The following is a 22,382-nucleotide window of genomic DNA, read 5'->3' on the forward strand; positions in this document are numbered from 1 at the left end:
GTCTTTCTATGGGGTTGCCATTCCGTTCAATTCCTTCAGTCTTTTCCCTAACTCTTCCATGGGAGTCCCTGACTTCAATCCAATGCTTGGCTATGAGTTTCTACATCTGTCTCAGTAGCTGCTGGTAGATCCTCTCAGATCCAGAGGCTCCTGTCTGCAAGCACAATATAGCATCAGGAATTGTATCAGGATTTGGTGACCTCCCGTGGAATGGATCCCAAGATGAAGTCACTGGTTAGCCATTCCTTCAGGCTCTGCTCCATTTTTGCCCTTGCATTCTTTTAGACAGGAACATTTTTCAGTCAAAGATTTTAAAGGTTCTTGGTGTCCCCATTTCTCCACTAGGGGCACTATCTATGAGAGGTAGTCTCTTCAGGTTTCATCTCCCCACTGTTGGTCATTTCGGCTAAGATCACCCACATTGAGTCCTGGAAAAATCCTCCGTCCCAGGTCTTTGGAACATTATAGGGGTTCACCCCACCCTTGGCAGCTGCATATTTTCATTCATAAACTTGGCCCTTCTGGGCTTATCTCCTGTCTCCCCATATACTTGATACTGCCCATATTTTTCCCTGCATCCCAACTCTTCCACCCAGCTCGCTTCCTCTCTGTGCTTCCCCTCATCTTTTTGTTCCTTCTTGAAGTGGGATTGAAGCATCCTCACGTATATTCTTTTGGGTCTGGGTCTACTCACTCAGGATGATATTTTCTAGTTCTATCTATTTCCCTGCAAAATTAATGATTCCCTTGTTTTTAGTAACTAAATACTCCATTGTGTGAATGTACCACATTTTCTTTATACATTTCTGATTTTGTTAAATTAGATACTGCCTCTCTGCCTTTTGGTTTGTTTAAGGGTTTATACTATCTTGTTGAATTTTTCTTGATTTTGTTGATTCTTATATTGTTTTCTTTCTTTATAATTGGCTGATTTTAGCCCTGAGTTTAGCTATTGGGGGGTTTTGCTTCTTTTTGTTCTAGAGCTTTCAGGTGTGCTGCTAAGTTGCTAGAATGGGATTTAATTTCTTTATGAAGGCACTGAGTGGTAAGATAGATTTTTTTTCCCCTCTTAAGACTGCTTGCATTGTGACCCATACGTTGGGTATGTTGTGCCTTCATTTTCATTAAAGTCTAGAAAGTCTTTAATTTCTTTCTTTATTTCTTCCCTGACCAAGTTTTCATTGACTAGAGAGTTTATGGGCTCTCTGTTGTTTCTGTTTTTATTGAAGTCCAGCCTTAGTCCATTGTGATCTGCTAGGATTCAAGGGATTATTTCAGTCTTCCTGTATCTGTTGAGGTTTGCTTTGTGTCCGATTATATGTCAGTTTTGGAAAAGATTGGGCAAGGTGCTGAGAAGAAGGTATCTTCTTTTGGTTTTGGGTTAAATGTTCTGTAGATATCTGTTAAATCAACTTGGCTCATAACATGTTAGTTTCATTGCATCTCTGTTTCGTTTCTGTTTCGATGACCTACCCATTAGTAAGAGACAGATGTTGAAGTCTCTCAACTATTGCGTGGGGTTCAATGTGTGTTTTGAGCTCTAGTAAAGTTTCTTTTACAAATGTTGGTACCTTTGCATTTGGGGTATAGATGTTCAGAATTGAGTCTTCATTGTGGTGGTTTTTTTCCTTTGATGAGTATGAAGTGTCCTTCCCCATCTCTTTTGTTGACTTTTGGTTGAAAGGCTATTTTTTTGGCTATTAGAATGGCTACCCCAGCTTCTTTCTTGAGACCATTTGCATTGGAAACTTTTGTCCAACCCTTTACTCTGAGGTAGTGACTATCTTTGTTGCTGAGGTGTGTTTCTTGTATGCAGCAGAATGATGGATCCTGTTTATATATGTAGTCTGTCTGTTAGCCTGTGTCGTTTTATTGGGAAATTGAGTTCATTGATCTTGAGACATATTAATGACCAATGATTCTTAGTTCCTAATATTTTGTTGTTGGAGGTGGTAGTCTGTGTGTGTGTGTTCCTTTTCTTTTGGGTTTGTGGTGAGATAGCTAATTTTGTATGCTTTCATAGGTGTTGTTACCCTTCTTGTGTTGGAATACTTCCTTCTAGTATCCTCTGTAGGGCTGGACTTATAAAAAGATATTGTTTAAATTTAGTTTTGTTATGGAGTTCTTGGTTTCTCCATCTATGGTGATTGAGAGTTTTGCAGGGCATAGTATCCTGTGGTCTCTTAGGGTCTACAAGACCATCTGTCCAGGATCTTCTTGGTTTTAGAGTCTTTGTTGAGAAGTCAGGTATAATTCTGATAGGTCTGCCTTTGTGTGTAACTTGGCCTTTCTCCCTTACAGCTTTTGATAATCTTTCTTTGTTCTGTACATTTAGTGTTTTGATTATTATGTGGTGAGAGGATTTTCTTCTTTTCTGATCCAATCTATTTGGTGTTCTGAAGGCTTCTTATACAGTTTATGCCCATCTCTTTCTTTAGGTTAGGGAAGTTTTCTTCTATGATTTTGTTGAAGATGTTTTCTGGCCCTTTGAAGTGGGAATCCCCTCCCTCTTCTATTCCTGTTATTTTTAGGTTTGGTCTTCTCAGTGTCCCAAATTTCCTGGATGTATCTGCACTAGGAACTTGGCAATTTTTTGACCGATGTGTCAATATCTTCTGTGGTATCTGATATACCTGTGATGCTCTCTTCCATCTCTTGTATTCTGTTAGTTCGTGATGCTTTTGCTATAGTTTGCATTGCTTTTCCTAGGTTTTCCAGCTCCAGGGTTGCCTGCGTTTGTGATTTCTTTATTGTTTCTATTTCCATTTTTAGGTCTTGTACCATTTTGTTTTGGTTGTATTTCCTGTGTTTAATTAAGGGATTTGTTTCCTCCTTAAGGGCTTTTACATCTTTTCCTGTTTTTCTTTTAAGGAATTATTTATATCCTCCTTAAAAGCCTCTACCATCTTTCTTTATGAGATGGGATTTAAGGTCAGAATCTTGCTCTTCATGTGTATTAGGGTATCCAGGACTTGCTGGGGTACAAGAGCTAGGTTCTGGTGCTGCCAAATTGTATTGTATTGGCTTCTGTTGATTACATTCTTGAGCTTGCCTTTGGCATCTGGTTGTCTCTGGTGTTAACTGGCATGGATGTCTCAAATTGAAGCAGGCCGTTTTAGAGGCAAGTTGAGCTGTGTGTCTCTGATTAGAGCAGTTCTCTTAGGAGACAGGCAGATCTGTGGGGTCTGGGAACAAGCACAACGATCTGCCCTGCCAAGAGTGCTGGTAGATGTGGAGACCACATAGGGCTCTGGAACTTGCAGGGTTTTTGTTTTTTGTTTTAAGGAACCCCAAACTGCTTCTTATCTTAGGCTTAATTCATACCACTATAATAGAGCCTTTGAGGAGTGTGATGTTGCCCTCAGAGCATCTTTCCTTTTGTCCCAGTATACTAGGTTTCATTTTAAAGATGCTAATTTCTATGAATTACAGTTGCTGTGTTAGCACCAGCCTGAATATTATTCTGTCTTGAAATTTCCTATGCAATCAAAGCAGGCTTTGAACTTACCCCAGTCATGCTTCACAGAACAAATATTCCAGAATTGTTCTTGGTCAAAATACCATAAAAATGCCGGGCGGTGGTGGTGCACGCCTTTAATCCCAGCACTTGGGAGGCAGAGGCAGGCAGATTTCTGAGTTCGAGGCCAGCCTGGTCTACAAAGTGAGTTCCAGGACAGCCAGGGCTATATAGAGAAACCCCGTCTTGAAAAAAACAAAAAAATAAAAATAAAATCATAAAAATGACATCATTCTAGTTCTTGGTACAATATTTGTTTCCATCTGAAAACTCATGAGCCAGGCCTCCATAGTCTACATTTTATCTTCCACAGCACTTTTATCTTCCAAATCCCCACAGGACGATTCCACTAAGCTTTCCCCAAAGTATTCAGTGGTTTTCTAGCTTAAATTTCTAAAATCTTACATATTACTCAATTCCAAATGCTTAAAAGCCATGTGATGAGGTTACCACAACATTGTCACCATTTCTCAGTACTGATTTCTTTATTTCCTTTTCTGTTGATGGATAAAAGACCCTGACAAAAGCCACCTTGCAGAGAAAGGGTTTATTTTAGCTCACAGTTCCAAGTAAGGTCCATTAGACCAGGGAAGTTATGGGTTCAGAAGCTTGGGAGAACAGAGAAGAATACATGTTTCTTTGTAGCTCTGTTCACTATTTTCATTCCAGGGCACTGCCACAGGAAATGGTGCCATCCACCTTTAGGCTGGGTCTTCTATTAGTCACCTACAAGCATTCCCACAGTCCAACCCAATCTAGACAGTTACTTGTTACAACTTTAGCCAAATGATTCTAGACTGTCAAGTTGACAGTTAAAAGTAACCACAGAAAACATTTTTCCAAATTTTAAACATTTGTTGGTTCTTACTTAAACTCATTTTTCGATTAGCAATTTCAACAATTAAAGTCACTTTATGATTAGCTACTTTACAAGATAGTCAGAAATTAGTTAAAAAACCAATAGGAAATCATTACATTTTTAACTCTTTGTAATTACTTTCTTCTAGTTGCTAGATACCTAGTCCTCATTGTGACTGTTGGTTGATGGATACTGCAGATATTGTGAGCAAGAATGTGAAAATTGTCCCTAAATCTTCATATCTTGTATATAAATTTATGGATGACATTGTGAAGAACATAATGTTATTTATATTATCCAAACACTGTTGTCTTTCAATAAGTGAATGAGTTTGCAGACTAACTGCACCTAGCCTAATCCTATTTCAGAGAGATTCTGAAAGCACTGCCACCCACCCATTTGTGCAGCAGCGGTGGAGTGCATTCCACTTTCTAGGGAACTGACGTCAAATCACCCTAGTGTTCTTAGCTAGGAGTTTTTAAAAATATAACAAGCATCATTCACTTTGGGTAAGAATCATGATAGGAAATCCAACAATCTCTGTGGGGAAATAGCATGTCCTTGTATCTTTCCATGAGACAGAGAAGAGAGCTGTGCTGGGTGCTATTGTGATCTTACAGCTGATAAGATAACTGATTAAAGGTGTTCACTGCCAGTACAGACCATTGGAATTTAATACCTAGGTCCCAGTAATGGAGAGAGCCAAATCCTGTAAGTTGTCTTCTGACCTACACAGATATACCATGATGCCAGTTTATGGCCTGCTCCCAACAGCATATCTTTCTATTTCTCTGTCTCTCTTCTCTTCTCTCCCCATCTCCCTCCTTTTCTTCCTCTGTGTGAGGTTGCACACACACATACACACACACAAAGGACGATTTTAAAATTCTTTAATGTGCCAGGTGGTGGTGGTGTTGCATGCCTTTAATCCCAATATACAGGAGGCAGAGACAGTCAGATCTCTGTGAGGTTAAGGCAAGTCTGGTCTACAGAACGAGTTCCATGATAGCCAGGGCTACACAGAGAAACTCTCAAACTTTAAACTTCAGAATAAGGTAATGTTATGTTTCTGTTAGACAAAGTGAAATTTTTCTGGTATAGGTGAAAGAAATACCCTCATTAAGGGTTAGAGCATTGAAATAACTGACCCCTATGCCTTTCTCACATAAACATAGAGAGCTACACACAGACATTTCACTTACAAGGAAAAAAATAAGTGTGTTGAGAAATGAGCAGTGTTTGGTCATTTTCCTTCCATTATTGCCTCATAATAATATCTTCTTTTTTCCTTTTTTCTTTTATAACTGCAATTATGGTATCATTTAGGACTACAATTAGGACCTTTTAAAGATTGTTCGTGCTCAGCTATCCTCACCTTTTTTCTGTTTAGTGCTGATGGAGCTCTCGGTGTGAGCATCAGTGCACCAGGAGGTGCTATTGCTTCTGTGCCTAACTGGACATTGAGGGGGACTCAGCTAATGAATGGGACATCAATGTCTTCCCCCAATGCCTGTGGTGGCATTGCCCTGGTACTTTCAGGTAAGGATATTACATACTACTCTCTTTATTGTAGGCTATACTTTCTGAAGTTCTCATGGTAAGAGTGTATAGAATAGAAATGTCCTGGACACAAAATAAGATGTAAAGTAGAAAATGATTAATCTATTGAGTGTGTGTGTATTCAATCATTCAGGAAATAAAATCTATTGACTACTATTAATGATTTTCATATTTTAGTTCTGGAGCGAAATCATTGGATAGAACATCAAAAGTACTTTGATGATACAGAATTTATTGCAAAAAGCAGACGACTATAAACAAATTCAAAATACTAATACTACATTACCAGGTGTTGAATAGTGTGCAGTATTAAATAGGATGTCACCAGGTCACTTAGAACTTAGACTTCTGCCTGAAGCCTGTCCTCTTCAAGTCTTACCTCCCACCTGCCTCTTGTAGTTCACTCCTTTTCTGACTTTCTCCTCTGCCCAGTATGGATGAGTCGTACTGGGGAGTAGTCTGCCTCCATCCCCAGTCAGTCAGTAATCACCTGACAGTGAGTCAGACCTCCAGGACAGATCCTAGTCTACTCAATTTTACTCCTTCAAACTCACCAAAGAGTTCAAGGTCATATGTCTGTGAAACATGACAGGTGTTTTTGATTTGTTTAAGTTCCACTGGTAATTATAAAATATAATTGAGTTGAAAATTGCTGTTACCAACTATAGTGCTGAATCTATGATATTTTAAAGAAAATGCCATTACAATGACCCTAAGATGCCTGCTTGGTACATCCATGTCATATCTACATAGCCTGCATTGATGTGATTGCAGGTTGGCATGCAATGAATTTTTTTCTTAAAGTACTTGTGTGATGCAAGCAATTTAAATCAACTCTAATTTTTAAGAAAACATTTAGAAGTGAATGTTAAAAGAAGACAGCAGAAAAGCATACATGTTAACATCTTGGTGAAGGGAGAGTGTTTCAACTAGTGAGTTCATTAACATTAGTTTCTTAGGTGTTTGTTTGTTTGTTTTTAGGGCTGAAAGCAAATAATGTTGACTATACTGTACACTCAGTCAGAAGAGCTCTAGAAAATACTGCAATAAAAGCTGACAATATAGAAGTATTTGCCCAAGGACATGGAATTATTCAGGTACTGTTGTCTGTGTACTAAAATAACTAGAAATCATTGAGATAATGTTGTAAATACTGCTCTGTAATGGTGATTCAGCATGTCTAAACTCTAGATGTGGCCATTATAGAACTGTAATCAAAAAGGGCACAAAGGCTCTTTGTAGGTAAAAGAGTTTAACTGCATTTAAGTAAAAGAAACATTTGGAGTGTATAGAGATTAGAAAATCAAAGTGTTAAAAGTCAGACATAAGTTACTGAGTGATCTTAGATCATGTGAGAATAACTGTGAATGCAGTCTCAAGTAGAAATTATGCATCAATTAAATTTCAGAATGTTATTTTCTTTAAAAGCACAAATTTACTTTTCCTTTCCTTTCTCTTTCCCTCCCCACCTTACCCCCCCCTTTGGTTTTTTTTTTGTTGTTGTTGTTTTTGTTGGTTTTTCGAGACAAGGTTTCTTTGTAGCCCTGGTTGTGCTGGAACTAGCTCTGTAGACAAGGCTGGCTTCAAAACATAGAGATCTTCCTGTCTCCCACATGCTGGGATTAAAGGCATGGACTACCACTACCCAGCTGGTTTGCCATCTTAACTGTGTTATTGATTTATTTTAGAGAAATGAATATAGAAATTAGCTTTGCTACAGCTGAAATTTAATTGATGCATAATTTGTTGGTTTTAATTTAATTTTTTTTGTAATTCATTTTTTACACTCCATATTCCATTCCCTGCCCCTCCCCTACTACCCTTCAACTGCTTCACATCCCACACCTCCTTGTGACCACACCCTGTCTCCACGTGGATGCCCCCACCCTCCACCCCACCTGACCTCTAAACTCCCTGGGGCCTGCAGTCTCTTGAGGATTGTTAGGTGTATCATCTCTGATTGAACACAGACCCGGAAATCCTCTACTGTATGTGTGTTGGGGGCCTCATATCAGCTGGTGTATGCTACCTGTTTGGTGGTCCAGTGTTTGAAAGATCTTGGGGGTCCAGATTAATTAAGACTGATGCATAATTTTTAATAAAATATTTTCTTTACCTAGCCATTTACATGCTATCATTTATATTCTTTTAGGTTGACAAAGCTTATGACTACCTCATTCAAAATACATCATTTGCTAACAGATTAGGTTTTACAGTTACTGTTGGAAATAACCGTGGTATCTACCTCCGAGATCCTGTCCAGGTGGCTGCTCCTTCAGATCATGGTGTTGGCATTGAGCCTGTATTTCCAGAAAACACAGGTAAGTACTAGGGTGACAGTAAGCAGAAGCATTTGTATTTGTGGCTTAAATGAATTGTAAATAAAACAAGAATGCTGCTTTGCTTGTCTGATGTCTAAAGTAATGTTTATCGACCTTATCCAACATACAGTTCCTCATGTTGTGGTGACTCCCAACCATAAAATTATAACTATAATTTTGTTATTTATGAATTGTAATGTAAATATCTGTGTTTTCTGATGGTCTTAAGCAGTCACTGTGAAAGATTTGTCATGACCCAAACCACTCACTGTTCTTAGGAGAAAATACACATTAACAAGTGATTATTTTAAAACTTAATAGATTTGGTGGAAAATATTTCTTAGAGACCCCAGTAGCATAGCAGTTCATTCAGGATCTTGACAATGAAGGAAAAGAGTGGGCCCTGACCTTCAGTGGCCCATAATTTATTAAGCCTATAATAAAATTATAGCTTAATTTTCTTTCCATATCTCATTCCTTGAATAGAAGACAGAGCTTTAGGTGAGTGTGGGACGTAAACACAGCTGTGGGGAGGTGAGGAACTGTTCTTTTGTATCTGGCAGTTTATTTTAGTCAGCTGCTTGATCTCTATGTGCTGTGATACAAAAGGTCCACTAAGCTTTTTATAAGGCTTAGCAGTGATGGATGAAAATATGCGTGAAGATTCTGCATTTTTATTTAAGTTATAATTTTGGTATCCTGTCTAATGTATTATACAGTTGACCAAACTAAATTTTCTTGATAAAACATAGACCTTCCCAGGAAAAAGAGGAAATGCTGAGTCTAATTTTTTTTTTTTTTTTTTTTTTTAATGCCAGAAAACTCTGAAAAAATATCCTTTCAGCTTCATTTAGCTTTAACTTCAAATTCATCTTGGGTTCAGTGTCCCAGCCATTTGGAACTCATGAATCAGTGTCGGCACATAAACATCCGTGTGGACCCCAGGGGCTTAAGAGAAGGATTACATTATACAGAGGTATTGTAACATCTATTGTTTTTCTTTTCTCTTTGAAATGTTTGAAAAGGTGAAAGTAAATAATCCCTGATGTGCTTTCTCTCATTAAAAATCTAACCTTTTCACTTGCTAGATTTTCTAACTTTTCTGTATCCATTTAAGCAGTTAGTTATATAGTGTTGCATTCTTCTGTGAATAAGACTGGGGGGATAGAAATAGCAAAGCCTGCCTTTCTTTCTTTTCTTTTTTTTTTTTTTTTTCTTTTTTTTTTTTGGTTTTTCGAGACAGGGTTTCTCTGTATAGCCCTGGCTGTCCTGGAACTCACTTTGTAGACCAGGCTGGCCTCAAACTCAGAAATCTGAGTGCCGGGATTAAAGGCGTGCACCACCACGCCTGGCTACGCAAAGCCTTTTTGATCAGGCCTCTGTACTTTGTTAATTATGCAGTGTAGCTAAACTTGTGCTGTGGTTAGCTTTACTATTTAGAGGAAACATTTGTTAAACCTGACAGTTGTAAATAAATACAGAATAGTATATAGCTACTCTTTCTACAAAATATTTATAATACTAAGTTTTAGTTTGAGGTAGAGAGTAATTAAAATGCTTTTTTTAAAACTTGATACCTTATTACCTGTTCATCTCAGTCATGATTTGCTATTTGGTTGCTATTTGCTTTGGGTTATTATATGAATTAATGTCAGTAATCTAGTATTAACTTACCTGCTAGACCTTTAAATTTTAAGACTAGATTATTCTATGCTTACATTACACCTTTTACTTATGTTTTGCAACTTTTTTCATGGGTGTTGAAACTTACCATTCTTTCTTCAAGGTGTGTGGCTATGATATAGCATCCCCCAATGCAGGTCCTTTATTCAGAGTTCCAATCACTGCAGTTATAGCAGCAAAGTAAGTAAGATGTTTAGCTTATTATTATGTATACATTGTTAATGCCTATATTGTAATACAGTATTGATTTTTGGAGGATTGCCTAGAAGCAAGTAACTAGAAAGATTAAGACAGAAGCAGGTAACGGTTCTGCTTCTAGCTAGCATCCTAGTTGGCATATAGTTAGCAATGCTGTTTCTGTTAATTATTAGTTGAGGGTATCTGGCATCTGCCCACTTTCTATTGAATGTCTTTGCCCATCCTACCACTGACTCCATATTGCCCAATTGAGAGGCTGTTTCTGCCTTCGTTGTACCTCTTTCCTCACTTACAGGGATTCTTCATCTTCGTCCTTTGCACCCTGCTTACCTTCCCGTGTCTGTGATTCTGCTCTCCTGATGCTTCTAGTTGCTTTCTATTTCCAGCCTTATTCTTTCCACCTCAAGCATCCTGGAATCAGGGAATTTACTTTGGTGTATTAACTTCCTGCTTCAAACACACCAGGAGTGTTCCTTAAGGATCAGGTTTACATTCCTTTAAAAAGCCCACAAGAATAACTTAGAATTAACATCTCAGATGGCTTTCCATCACTGAGTATACCAAAGTACACATTTTTAGCTATCTCCCTCTCTTGACACTCAATGGTTTCCTCAGTATTTATGCATTTGTTCCTTTGCCTCATTTGCTGGTATGTTAAATAGCCAGACTTCTGGGAATTCTCGGTGAGGGGATTTACTACCTTCCTCTCTTTAACACTTTTTACAAGCTCCTGGACAGGCTTCAGCTAATGTGTTCCAATTTGTTTTTCAATTTAATATATATCATTTGATTGCAAGCCGTATTTACACATTCTAAATACCTTTGGTGGGGGTTATTTGAGTTAAATATTAATTATGTAATGTATTCTAACATTACAGCCAATGAGGCCTACAGGATAAAATTGATGAGATTAAAATATCCATGCACATGGGAAATTTACATCACAGTTAAATTCTCTGTTACATGTTTTGTGTAAGTTCAGTGGGAATTTGGACAAGACTTTCAACCATCTGCAGGCTCACTCTTAGGATCCAAACCATTCTTCTATTTTTCTGTAACAATTCTTTTATGGAGCTTGCTATGTTAAATGTTTTTTCTTTCCCTACCAGTTGTTATAGAGCAAAGAAAGGGTTCTTTTTTACTCATTGGAATATTTCTAGCTACAAATAACAGTACCTCATACATAGTAGGTATTCATTTCTTATTTGTAAAATTAAAGACAATATAATTAAAGACAATATAATTGCAACCCACATTTTATTTCCATAGCACATAGTTACCCATTTGATGTTTACATTTCTTTGATTGCTTATGGAAGTAGTTTGGAGCATTTTGAAACTGCATGTGGGGATTCAGTTTATTATGTTTTACTCATACATCTGTAAGACTATTGCTGACATAAAATATAATGTGATTTTAAAATTGAAAAATCATAGCTGGGTGTGGTGGTGCATACCTTTAATCCCAGCACTTGGGAGGCAGAGGTAGGCAGATCTCCTGGGAATTTGAGGCTAGCCTGGTTTACAAAGGGAGTTCCAGGACAGCCAGGGGATACATCAGAAACCCTGTCTCAGAAAATTTTTATTTTTTAGAAATCAGAGTTGAGAGTCTTTGAATTTTGTAAAATTCCTTTAACAGGAGACAGCATAAGCTTCTTACTGTTTCTGTTACAATGTATAAAAATAAGTGAGTAGATCATCTGTGTGCTGCTGTCAGAGGTTATATCTACTGCTGTGTTACAGAATGAGGTAGTATTGTCCAGGGTTTATTTCTAGCAAACTGTTCACTTGCCTCTGTTGGATAACATCTAGAGTGTTGATGAGTGTATTGTTTATATACAGTTTTATTTTTAGAGTATCACGTTTAATTTTTTTTTTTTAAATTTTCAGAGTAAATGAGTCATCACATTATGATCTAGCCTTTACAGATGTACATTTTAAACCTGGTCAGATTCGAAGACATTTTGTTGAGGTTCCTGAGGGGGCAACCTGGGCTGGTAAGTAAAATTTGTTTCTTACCTTTTTATTTTTTAAATCTGTTAGAGAATTTGTAAACTGGTGGTGATGTGCTATTTCTGTGTTGATTTCCTGCTAAGAGTTCTCAGGAATTGCTCTTTGTATATCTATGTCTATGCTAGGCCCTTAGGAGGGCTGCTTCTAGAGGGTTTTTCTATAGAATACCTTATCAAAACTCTGACTGACTTGTTGAGAAAGAGGTAGAATGAAGTGGGAAGACTCCACTTTAGGGAATGAGTCTGGGCTCAGGTGTAGACTACTACTTAACTTGGAACACCTAGTTTTACATAGCTGACTTTCTATTTTAACTGATACTGCTTACCCTCTTCTGTAAGAATAGACAATCATAAAGTGTTTCGTCTGCGTAAGTTAATCTCTGTACTCTTTAACAGTTTGGTGTACTTCACTCTTAACAATTCGGTGTATTCAGTGACAGAAAGCTATTTAAGCTATAATTGTGAGTTGTCATTGTAGGCTATTTTATGGTCAAGTTGTGGAGCTTCCTGTGCTGCAGCATTTACATAAAGCCTATTGGGGTTCTATAGCTCAGGGCTCTGATAAAATCATTAATAGTAGTACTAAAGAGTAAAAATCCTACCCATAGAAGTTTCTTGTTTCTGCCTAGCCCTTGCAGTTTACCCAGAGTCTGTTTTCTTTAATTAAAAAAAGAAAAAGAAAAGCACTTTGTTAGTTATGAGTCAGTAAATATAATCTTCTTAAGATATATAGTTGTTGAAAACATGTAGGATTTGAGATTGTGGGTATTGTTATAAAACATTGAATGGTATGGACTGAACATGTTGTCACATCATTTCAGTGTTAGCTTACAAATGTTCTGATGGCTTCTATTTCACATCATTCAAAATACTATCAAAATATATATGTCCTCGTAGCAATTAGTTATTTTCCCCTCTATGCTCCCTGGTCTGTAAGAACCAAAATGAACCAAACCTTATTTTGATGCTCTTAAATTAGAGAAGTGTTCCTTAAATAATCTTGCCTCTTCATGACTTTGGTTTACATCTGGCCATGTAGTACAGTAAAGCTAATATATGGTGAAATTTCAGGGAAAGAAGTAGGAATACATACACGAGTAAGCAGGGATGAAAATTTTGGCATGGTAAATAAGGTTTTCTAAAATTATAATCTTTTTATTGGGAACTAATTTGTTTTCCAATTAAAACAAGAAAAGGGTTTTTGTTTGTTTGTTTGTTTGTTTGTTTCAAAGTCCTGGTTATAATTGTGTATAGATCCAGAAACAGTTTTGTTCTTTCCTAATGTCTGTAGTAAGGATTGATAGTGGTTTATTTCTTATTTCTTATTTCTGTATCATCTATACATATACTTTGTTCTTTGTTTCACAAACCTTACAGCTTCACTTTGAAGATCCTAGTTTAGGGATTGGAGAAAAGAATGGTTAAGAGCACTTGCTGCTCTTCCAGAGAGACCTGGATTTGATTCTCAGCACCCACACAGAGGCTCTCAACCTTTTATAACTCCAGTTCAAGAGTATTCCTCCAGCAGGCACCAGATATGCACATGTTGTATAGACATACATGAATACAAACTCATATATAAAATATACATAAATCTAAAACATACTAAAGAAGATATTATTTTTATTATCACCTAAACAGATGAAATTTTAATAATTTCATAATAATAATTAACCATTTTATGAGCATTTTAATTCTTGCCAGTTTAAAATTTAATTTCTTTATTTTAGAAGTTACCGTGTGTTCATGTTCTTCTGAGGTATCGGCAAAATTTGTTCTTCATGCAGTACAGCTTGTGAAGCAGAGAGCATATCGAAGTCATGAATTTTATAAGTTTTGTTCCCTTCCAGAAAAAGGAACACTTATTGAAGCTTTTCCTGTTTTGGTAAGTTTATCTAACAAGAAAATAGAGAGCACTCCCAAGACATTTATATGTTTTGCCTAGACCATGTTACAGATTCAGGTTCTTTTCATGCCTGTCAGATAAGGTAATTTAATGAAGAATACTGAAATCCAAGGCTGGCGAGCAGGCTCAGGGCTTGAAAGTACTTGCTGCCCTTGTAGAGGAGTCTGCTTCAGCACACAGCACCCACTGGGCAGCTTACAACCATCTGTAGCTCCAGTTCCAAGGGATCCTATGCCCTCTTTGATCTCCTCATGCAACCGGAAAGCACCAAATGCAAGCAAAACATTTATATCTGTAAAATAAAAATAAATCAGTCTTTAAAAAAAAAAGAAAAACTGAAAACCAAACCAGTTATCACAGTACTTAACTTTAACCCTAGTATTTGGGAGGCAGGAGAAGTAGGAAGATCTCCAAGACCAGCCTGATTTACATAGTGAGAATCTATGCTAATAAGTAAAATTTAAGCTGTGTTTCAGAAGTGAATTTTCCTCCTCTAGTCTCCCCTTCTTAAAGTGGAACTCCCCTTCTATAGTGGAACTCAGGGTCTGTGCATTCAGGGCAAGTAGATGAATTGTACCCCAACAAATATTCATCTCTCTTTAATTCTGATACTTCTGATAAAGAAATGTTCTAATCTTGGACCTTCATTTACATGGCATTTGTTATCTTACTTAAAGCCCTACTGTTAATATATAATAGTAAATATAAATAGATAATGAATGATAAAATATTTTGTTTCTTGCTACAAATAAAATTTTTGTTTTGAAACAGGTAATATTTGATGATATGAGGAAGAATTAGAAAACAAATTCATTCTTTAACATTCTCATTTTTATTTCCAGGGCGGGAAAGCAATTGAATTTTGTATTGCTCGTTGGTGGGCAAGTCTCAGTGATGTCAATATTGATTATACCATATCATTCCATGGGATAGTGTGTACTGCACCACAGTTAAACATTGTAAGTGCTATAACATTCTCATTATTTTTAGTGTCATTTTTGTTATGAAAAATGACTTCTGTGGTAGATGTAAAACTTAATTAGAAACTAATCTATAAATCTGAATATATTCATTCATTGATATTGAAAACTTGCATTTATGAACATATATATAAAATGTTGTCTATTAATATTTGAGAAATTAATTTTTAAATATGTTTTGTAGCATGCATCTGAAGGAATCAATCGTTTTGATGTTCAGTCCTCTTTAAAGTATGAAGATCTGGCTCCTTGCATAACTTTGAAGAGCTGGGTGCAGACGCTACGGTATCTCATTGTTTTAAGAGCTACAAAAGTTAAATGTTAATGCAAGAATTCTTTTATTGCTTTTTGTTTGTTTTTCTAATTTTTATCTATGTGATGCTAGTATATTAGAAAAAAGTTTTATTTTGCTGTCTAGGAATCCTCTTGAGTTTCCAAAACATGGTTCAGCATTGCTTTCTACCCTCACTGATCCTATCATCAGTAGTGTCCCTATATGTTAACCATTTCATTAGCAGTTGAGTCTGAGGCAGGAGACAAGCAAGTTCAAGGCTACCTGGATAACTCAAAAAGTTGAGAAAAAGGATTGAGGAACTGCTTAATAATAGTGTTCACTTTCCATATGTAGTACCCTCAGTTTAATCTTGGATATTACAACAAAGCAAATTAACAGTGTCAAATTTTTATTTTGTGAATTCATTGTTCATTGTTTGAAAAATTCAGAATCAGAAACTCTCATTGACAATAAAAGAAATTTGTCTCCTGAGTGTATGCCATAAACTCCCTGAGGAAGCAGGATTTTCCAATGTAGTGTTCTGCTGCTGATACCTTTACAGTGTCATTTCCTTAGGACAAGGACTAGCTATACCCCTGCATATGATGTGGCCCATGCCACGCCTATGCCCAGCACCAGCAAGTAGGAGTGAGTGTACACATCAGAAATGTTCTTTAACTCTTTTGGTAATCATTGCCCAACTAAGAACTCTGCTAAGAACTTTGTGGTAACATTTTTAAGTGTTTTTGATCATGAACTTCTGTTCATGTCTTTGTAGTATTGTAGCAATTTAGTTAATATAGACTATATATTAATAGTTACAAGATTGTACAGTTTACTATAAAAGACAGTTTAAGAAGTGATCTTCACCTTGCATGTTTAACTGCTTTCTTTAAATGAAGTCTTAGCTGGGCAGTGGTGGCGCATGTCTTTAATCCCAGTACTTGGGAGGAAGAGACAGGTGGATTTCTGAGTTTGAGGCCAGCCTGGTCTACAGAGTGAGTTCCAGGACAGCCAAGGCTATGCAGAGAAAAAAACAAAAAAACAAAAACAAAAAGTCTTGACTTAATTCAGTGATGCAGTTGCCTTGTTACAGCCCAGTAAATGCAAAAACCAGACCTTTAGGATCAAGAGATGTTTTGCCAAATAATCGCCAGCTTTATGAGATGGTCCTTACATACAGCTTTCATCAGGTATGTGTTTTCTAGTAAAATATACCTGTGTGGTAAATTCCAATCTTATGTACTATGAAATCACAGTTGGAAAGATGTGACTGGTCTTTGAGACTTCGTTTTTATTCATAATTTATTGAGGTTTTTTTGTTGATAGGACAGGTAACAGGAAGAAAGAAAAAGCATAAAGGAAGGAATTGCTACTCTGCCACACTGTTTCAGAGGGTACTCTCTGGGCTCTATGTGTCTGGGCTTGTAGTCCAGCAGTACACTGTACCGGAGCCCACCAGCACAAGTTGAACAATGTCTGAGGAGAGAGCAAGGATTAAAGATAGGAAAGGCAGAAAGAAGACAGAGGAGGACTGCTGGTCAGTACCACAGTAGCAGCAGTAAGACCTCTGTTCCCATCCAAATGCCTTTCTGTTCCTACCACTAAGGTCAATAGAATCTTCAGTCCTTCACCTTGAGCCTCAAGTGTACCACCTCTTATCATTCCATGCCTCAGTAGGCCAGGAAATATGCCAACAAATGCTGACCCACCTTGACTCTGTCTGGCAGGCAGACTATTTTTTTTTTTTCTTTCTCTCTGCTTCAGAGAAACGGGCAAACTATTACTCTGCTTTTAAAAATAGGCAAATGGCTCCAGACAGTACACAGTGGCAGTATGAACATTTAGTAGACTCAGCTCAGTTGACAAAGGACAGAGAGAAGGTACCAAGAAAAAAAATTTAGAACATGGCCCCTGCTTCCTCCAATGAAGCCCTCCCTCCTAGAATTTCGGTGATCTCCAAAACAACACAACATCACCAGCTGGGTATCAAGTATTCAGCATATGTGAGAGATACTGCACCTCTTGACCATAACACAAGTCTCCATTTTTAACACCTAGCCTGATTATGCTTTGCAAAGATTTAATAATCAGAGTTCTTGAGATCATTGTAAATGTTGGATCCAGGGGGGTTTTAGAGTCAATGAGATTTCAGTTCATTTTATGCTTACTTTATTGAAGCATAATGTGACTTTAGTCTTATTGTTACATACTGGTAGATAAATTGTTAGATTCCAGTTATATAAAATAATGAGACTGTGTTAGAACTATATATAGATTTGTTAGAAATGTGTGTGTGTGTGTGTGTGTGTGTGTGTGTATAGGAAGAGTACTAGGTTTATAGATTTAAAGTTTACAAAAGTGCATCTATTAATGCCAAGATAGTAACTATCGTATACTTTGAAAAGAAATAGTTATAAGAATATATTTTGAATACTTTTTTGAAAAGTGTTATTGGTATTATATATAAATCATATCAATAATTGTTATTTTTTTTTAATAGCCCAAGAGCGGAGAAGTAACACCTAGTTGTCCACTCCTTTGTGAATTGTTATATGAGTCAGAATTTGACAGTCAGTTGTGGATTATTTTCGACCAGAACAAAAGACAGATGGGCTCAGGCGATGCCTATCCACATCAGGTATAAATTATAAAAAGTAATAAATCCCAAATTTCTCGTTAAGGTATAACATTTAAAAGGTTTTTTTAAAAGTACCATAAAGTCACATTCAATTTTCTGACACCTATAGAAATCTCTTTTGCTCATTGTAGTTATTAAGCAGCAGACTTGACAACTTTTCTGCCATATACTAGAGGATGTTGCTTACAAGTACTGGCCATCAGAGCATTTTTAGCTGAGAAGGGACTACATTGGTGTCTTTGCACATGCTCGGCATGCACTCTTCCACTAGATTAGACCTCCAGTCCTAGTATATCTACCTGTTGCATTACTCCTCCCTCCTACACACTGCTTCTACTAAAGATAGACAGTGAGTGAATGGGAGAGCATAACGTGACGCCAGGTCTGAGTGGAACACAAGGGTTAATATGAGTACCTTCACATCTGAAATTATACCGAGCATTTGTTTTGTTTTGTTTTGTTTTGTTTTTCGAGACAGGGTTTCTCTATACAGAAACCCTGTCCTGGCACTCACTATGAGACCAGGCTGGCCTCGAACTCAGAAATCCGCCTGCCTCTGCCTCCTGAGTGCTGGGATTAAAGGCGTGCGCCACATTGAACTGCATGCTCTGGACACTGTTTCCCACTAAAGGACATGGAACTACTTGGGAATTTTGTCTCTGGTTGAAATTGTATTTGAAGAAATAGGAGATACTTTTCCTGAAATGCTCATGATTTTTTTGCTGAATAATAAAATAATTAAGTAGTAAAATAATAAAAATTATTTATGGAAGCTTTTGCATTTAAGGAACGATCCCAGTTTTCCTGTCAAGCAAGCAGCAATCTCATCACTATAGTTACATTTCACATTGGCTCAGAAGACATTGCTTCTGCAAACTACTGACAGCACCGCTGTTCAGTGAGCATGTTAGCAGCAGAGTGGGATGTAGTAGCTTTATAATCCTTGATCTCTACTGCCTCCTTGTTTTCCCTGCTTGTCATAAAGGGATGTGACACTCCACAGTGAAAATGTAAAGTTTTACAGAAGTCACACATGTGCATACACATGAATGTTTATTTTAGGTAATATACAAATCTAATTTTAACTTTTTGACTACCACTTCATGTTTCTTATGGCATATAAACAAAACTATACTTGCTTTTCTTATGTATAACACTGATTGTGTGAATATGTAGATACGCTTGGGGTCAGGCAAGCCACTTGATACTTCAAATTCTGCCCTGCTCACTAGCACCTTAGACTTTGAATATAGATGTCTCATACCTTGTACAGTCTGTAAATGGAACTGTGTCTTTTATCCTTTTACTCTCCTTTTACTGAACTGAACTTACTTTTTTCCAAATGTTTTCTTTTTTAGTATTCTCTGAAATTGGAGAAAGGAGATTATACAATCCGATTACAGATTCGTCATGAGCAAATCAGTGATTTGGATCGTCTCAAAGATCTTCCGTTTATTGTTTCACATAGGTTGTCTAATACCTTGAGCTTAGATATTCATGAAAATCATAGCCTTGCGCTTCTAGGAAAGAAGAAATCAAGCAGTTTAACATTACCACCCAAATACAATCAGCCATTCTTTGTTACTTCCTTACCTGATGATAAGTAAGTGCTGATGTTGATGTATGTTAGTCTACATTTATAATTTGCTATCATTTTAGTCTGAAGTTATTTCTCAGTTTGATTTTTGAAAATTTGGACATGGGAAATATTTCAGTTTGATTTTGATGGTTTTCCTCTAAGTGTTTTTGTGAAACTTTTTCTTTTGTTACTTTTTCCCTTTTTAATTCTCTCATTAGAATACCTAAGGGGGCAGGACCTGGATGCTACCTTGCAGGCTCCTTGACATTGTCAAAGACTGAGCTTGGAAAGAAAGCTGTAAGTACTAGTGTTTTACACTGAAAGTACCTGTTTAAAATTTTCCATCCCTTTGAAGATGGGCTTTCAAAGTCCATCGTTCAGAAGGGGTAAAAGAATACTTGCAGAGAGGGAACAGTAATTGTTTTTCTTTTTCTTGAGCTGTTAGTGAAGGTGGATTAATATTTGGTACCTTTTTAAATGTATCATTAAAAGGTACTTTATGTTCTTTTCCACAAGCCTCATGCCCTAAAGCTATTCCACCTCAGTTCCTGAAGTTCTTGACATCCAGATCATGATTGGTTGAAGCAAATGGGATATGTAAAATTATAGCATACCCTAGAATTTCAACCAATATAGTATAGATATTGGAATAAGTCAAGTTCTCTTCATTTGTTTATAAAAACCAATCTGAAGGATATTTATTAATGGATATTGGCTCTCACATTTGTGAAAGCTTGCTGTGGTCTACAAGACCTCAACAATTACGTGGATAGATGTATGGTGTTTCTTGTGATTCTGCTTTTTGTAGTTTCAAAATGATGCTTTTTGTTTCTAGTTTAGAGATAACTTATTTAAAACTTAAAGGTATTTATTTCAGGTTTTTCCATCTTGTTTTTATTACAGATTTGTTGCAGAGAATGTTTTTTATGTGGATCTGTCACCCTTTATCATAGGTCATTTTGGTGTAATACAATTCTTACATCTGTGCATTTCTCATTTAGCATTAGTTCATACAAAACTATGTAAGTCTACTTAACCTAATCCTGGGATCTATAAATGCTGTTGTCAGAGTGAATTCATCTCATTTATCTTGAAACGTATTTTTTCTTGTCACTGTTCAACGAAGGTCATATGTTCATAGCCATAAGGAGTAATTTGGGGATTTTGTGCTTAGAAAACGTTTACCTTGACATCTCTCAGGATGCATTTCATTGTGTACTCTTACCCACACATACTTCAGTGTCATTTGGAGTAAATCAGCACTTGATACTGGACTTTGTTCTTGAACTGATTTAAGAAATCCTCATAGATCTTTTTGGAGACTTACCTAGATGGCTGCTTCTATGGGACTTCAACTGAGTTTTTCACCCAGATGGTAGATAACTCATCTCAGAAGTCCACTTCTCATGGAAAGTATAGCAGAAAAGAATTATTGGCAGAAGTATTCTTATAAGAATTCAGAAATAGTACTTCCTGACAATACTATCAGAGGCAATATTGAAATTATAAGTGCTTGGAATTGACTGTTGCTAGCTTTCTATAGATAGAAAGGTTGTTTATAAGAAAATAGCAATAATCTAAAGTTATTGAGTATAATTGCCATTGGGTTCTTTATTTAAACTTTCCTCAGCAGTTTTATAATTCCTACATTTTGGTAGTTGGAAAGGAAGTGCCATTTTACCTCACTTTGCCTTTCATTGTAGCCCTGAGTGTTACTTTGGTTTTTTCTTTTTTCTTTTTTGTTTGTTTGGCTTTTTTTTTTTTTTTTTTTTAAAGAATGATTTAGGCTTGTGTAATGGTCATGACCTCCTCTATACAATCAGACTCTGCAGACTGTCAGCTAAATTTAAATGTTTTTTTTTTAATGTTTTAATGATAATGGAATTTAATCACTAAATACTTTAACCAAAATGCTGAAAGAATTTTGCCTTAAAATGGCATATTTGATTGCATTTTTGTTTTTAAAAATTGGCATGGTAGTGCTGCTTTCTTTAAAAGCATGCCATTTTGGTCACAGATCTGACCCTTCTGAGTACTGTGACAACATACAGATGGAATGTTAAATTGGAAGAAAGTTAGGCAGAGGTGGTATCTCCATCCTGTGTAGATTATGCATGTTTTCTTACAGAATGTCGTTCTAACTCCCAGGGGCAGTCTGCAGCAAAACGACAAGGAAAATTTAAAAAGGTACTGATTGTCAGTTCTTAAAAACGATGTCTTAAAGCCTTATTTACATAGTTATTAAACTTTTTTTCTCTCACTATTATAAATCTTTATTTTTAAAGAATCTCTCCCTTAGTTTCCTTTCTTTATATTCTGCAGTATAGTTCTCTTAGTTAATACCTACAAGCAGTATTGACATAGTGTCTTTCTAAAAAAGGCTTTTTAAACCATACCCTATGGTTTATTTTCCATATTTATGGAATATGGAAACCATATTTATTAAACCATATTTTCCAATGGTATGGATGATTTTTATTGCTTCTCATTTATTGGTATAGATAAGATATCAAGTTAAAAAGTTTGAAATTTTGCATATCCAAAGTCATAAAGAGATGAATGCAATGGAGAGCAAAGTCATTATTTTTAAAATCTAGGACTGGCAAGATGACTCGATGGGTAAAGGTACCTGTTGACAAGTCTAACAACCTGAGTCTCATCTCCAGGACTCACACGATGGAAAGAGAGTTGTATTCTGACCTCTGTATGTGTACCATGGCACTCACCTGTGTACACACACACACACACACACACACACACACACTCAATAAATCAATAAATAAATCAATAAATAAATTTTTGAAATGTGAGGAAAATGTTAAAAAAAAAAAAAACTTCTATATGTGTACCATG

General features: G+C 36.5%; 1 protein-coding gene across 3 annotated transcripts in view; it reads left to right on the forward strand.

Moving 5' to 3' along the window:
- The window catches only part of Tpp2 (tripeptidyl peptidase 2), a 70,950-nt gene that overhangs the window by 32,582 nt on the left and 15,986 nt on the right, over positions 1-22,382 (forward strand). For 2 of the 3 annotated variants that reach the window (XR_015046958.1, XM_021178932.3), the window contains exons 11-24: positions 5,767-5,915; positions 6,918-7,033; positions 8,089-8,257; positions 9,076-9,233; positions 10,044-10,120; positions 12,028-12,134; positions 13,880-14,034; positions 14,898-15,014; positions 15,220-15,320; positions 16,406-16,502; positions 17,813-17,950; positions 19,309-19,553; positions 19,748-19,826; positions 21,678-21,716. Coding sequence is in view for 2 of the 3 variants with exons in the window: in XM_021178932.3 (XP_021034591.1) it covers positions 5,767-5,915; positions 6,918-7,033; positions 8,089-8,257; positions 9,076-9,233; positions 10,044-10,120; positions 12,028-12,134; positions 13,880-14,034; positions 14,898-15,014; positions 15,220-15,320; positions 16,406-16,502; positions 17,813-17,950; positions 19,309-19,553; positions 19,748-19,826; positions 21,678-21,716 (1,747 nt within the window). In the remaining variant the exon portion in view is untranslated. The remainder of the gene's footprint in view (positions 1-5,766; positions 5,916-6,917; positions 7,034-8,088; positions 8,258-9,075; positions 9,234-10,043; positions 10,121-12,027; positions 12,135-13,879; positions 14,035-14,897; positions 15,015-15,219; positions 15,321-16,405; positions 16,503-17,812; positions 17,951-19,308; positions 19,554-19,747; positions 19,827-21,677; positions 21,717-22,382) is intronic. The other variant, XM_021179004.3, reaches the window with a different exon arrangement.

Source organism: Mus caroli, unplaced genomic scaffold (assembly GCF_978045245.1).
Source record: "Mus caroli unplaced genomic scaffold, Mus_caroli_1 scaffold_1, whole genome shotgun sequence".
NCBI classification, from domain to species: Eukaryota; Metazoa; Chordata; class Mammalia; order Rodentia; family Muridae; genus Mus; species Mus caroli.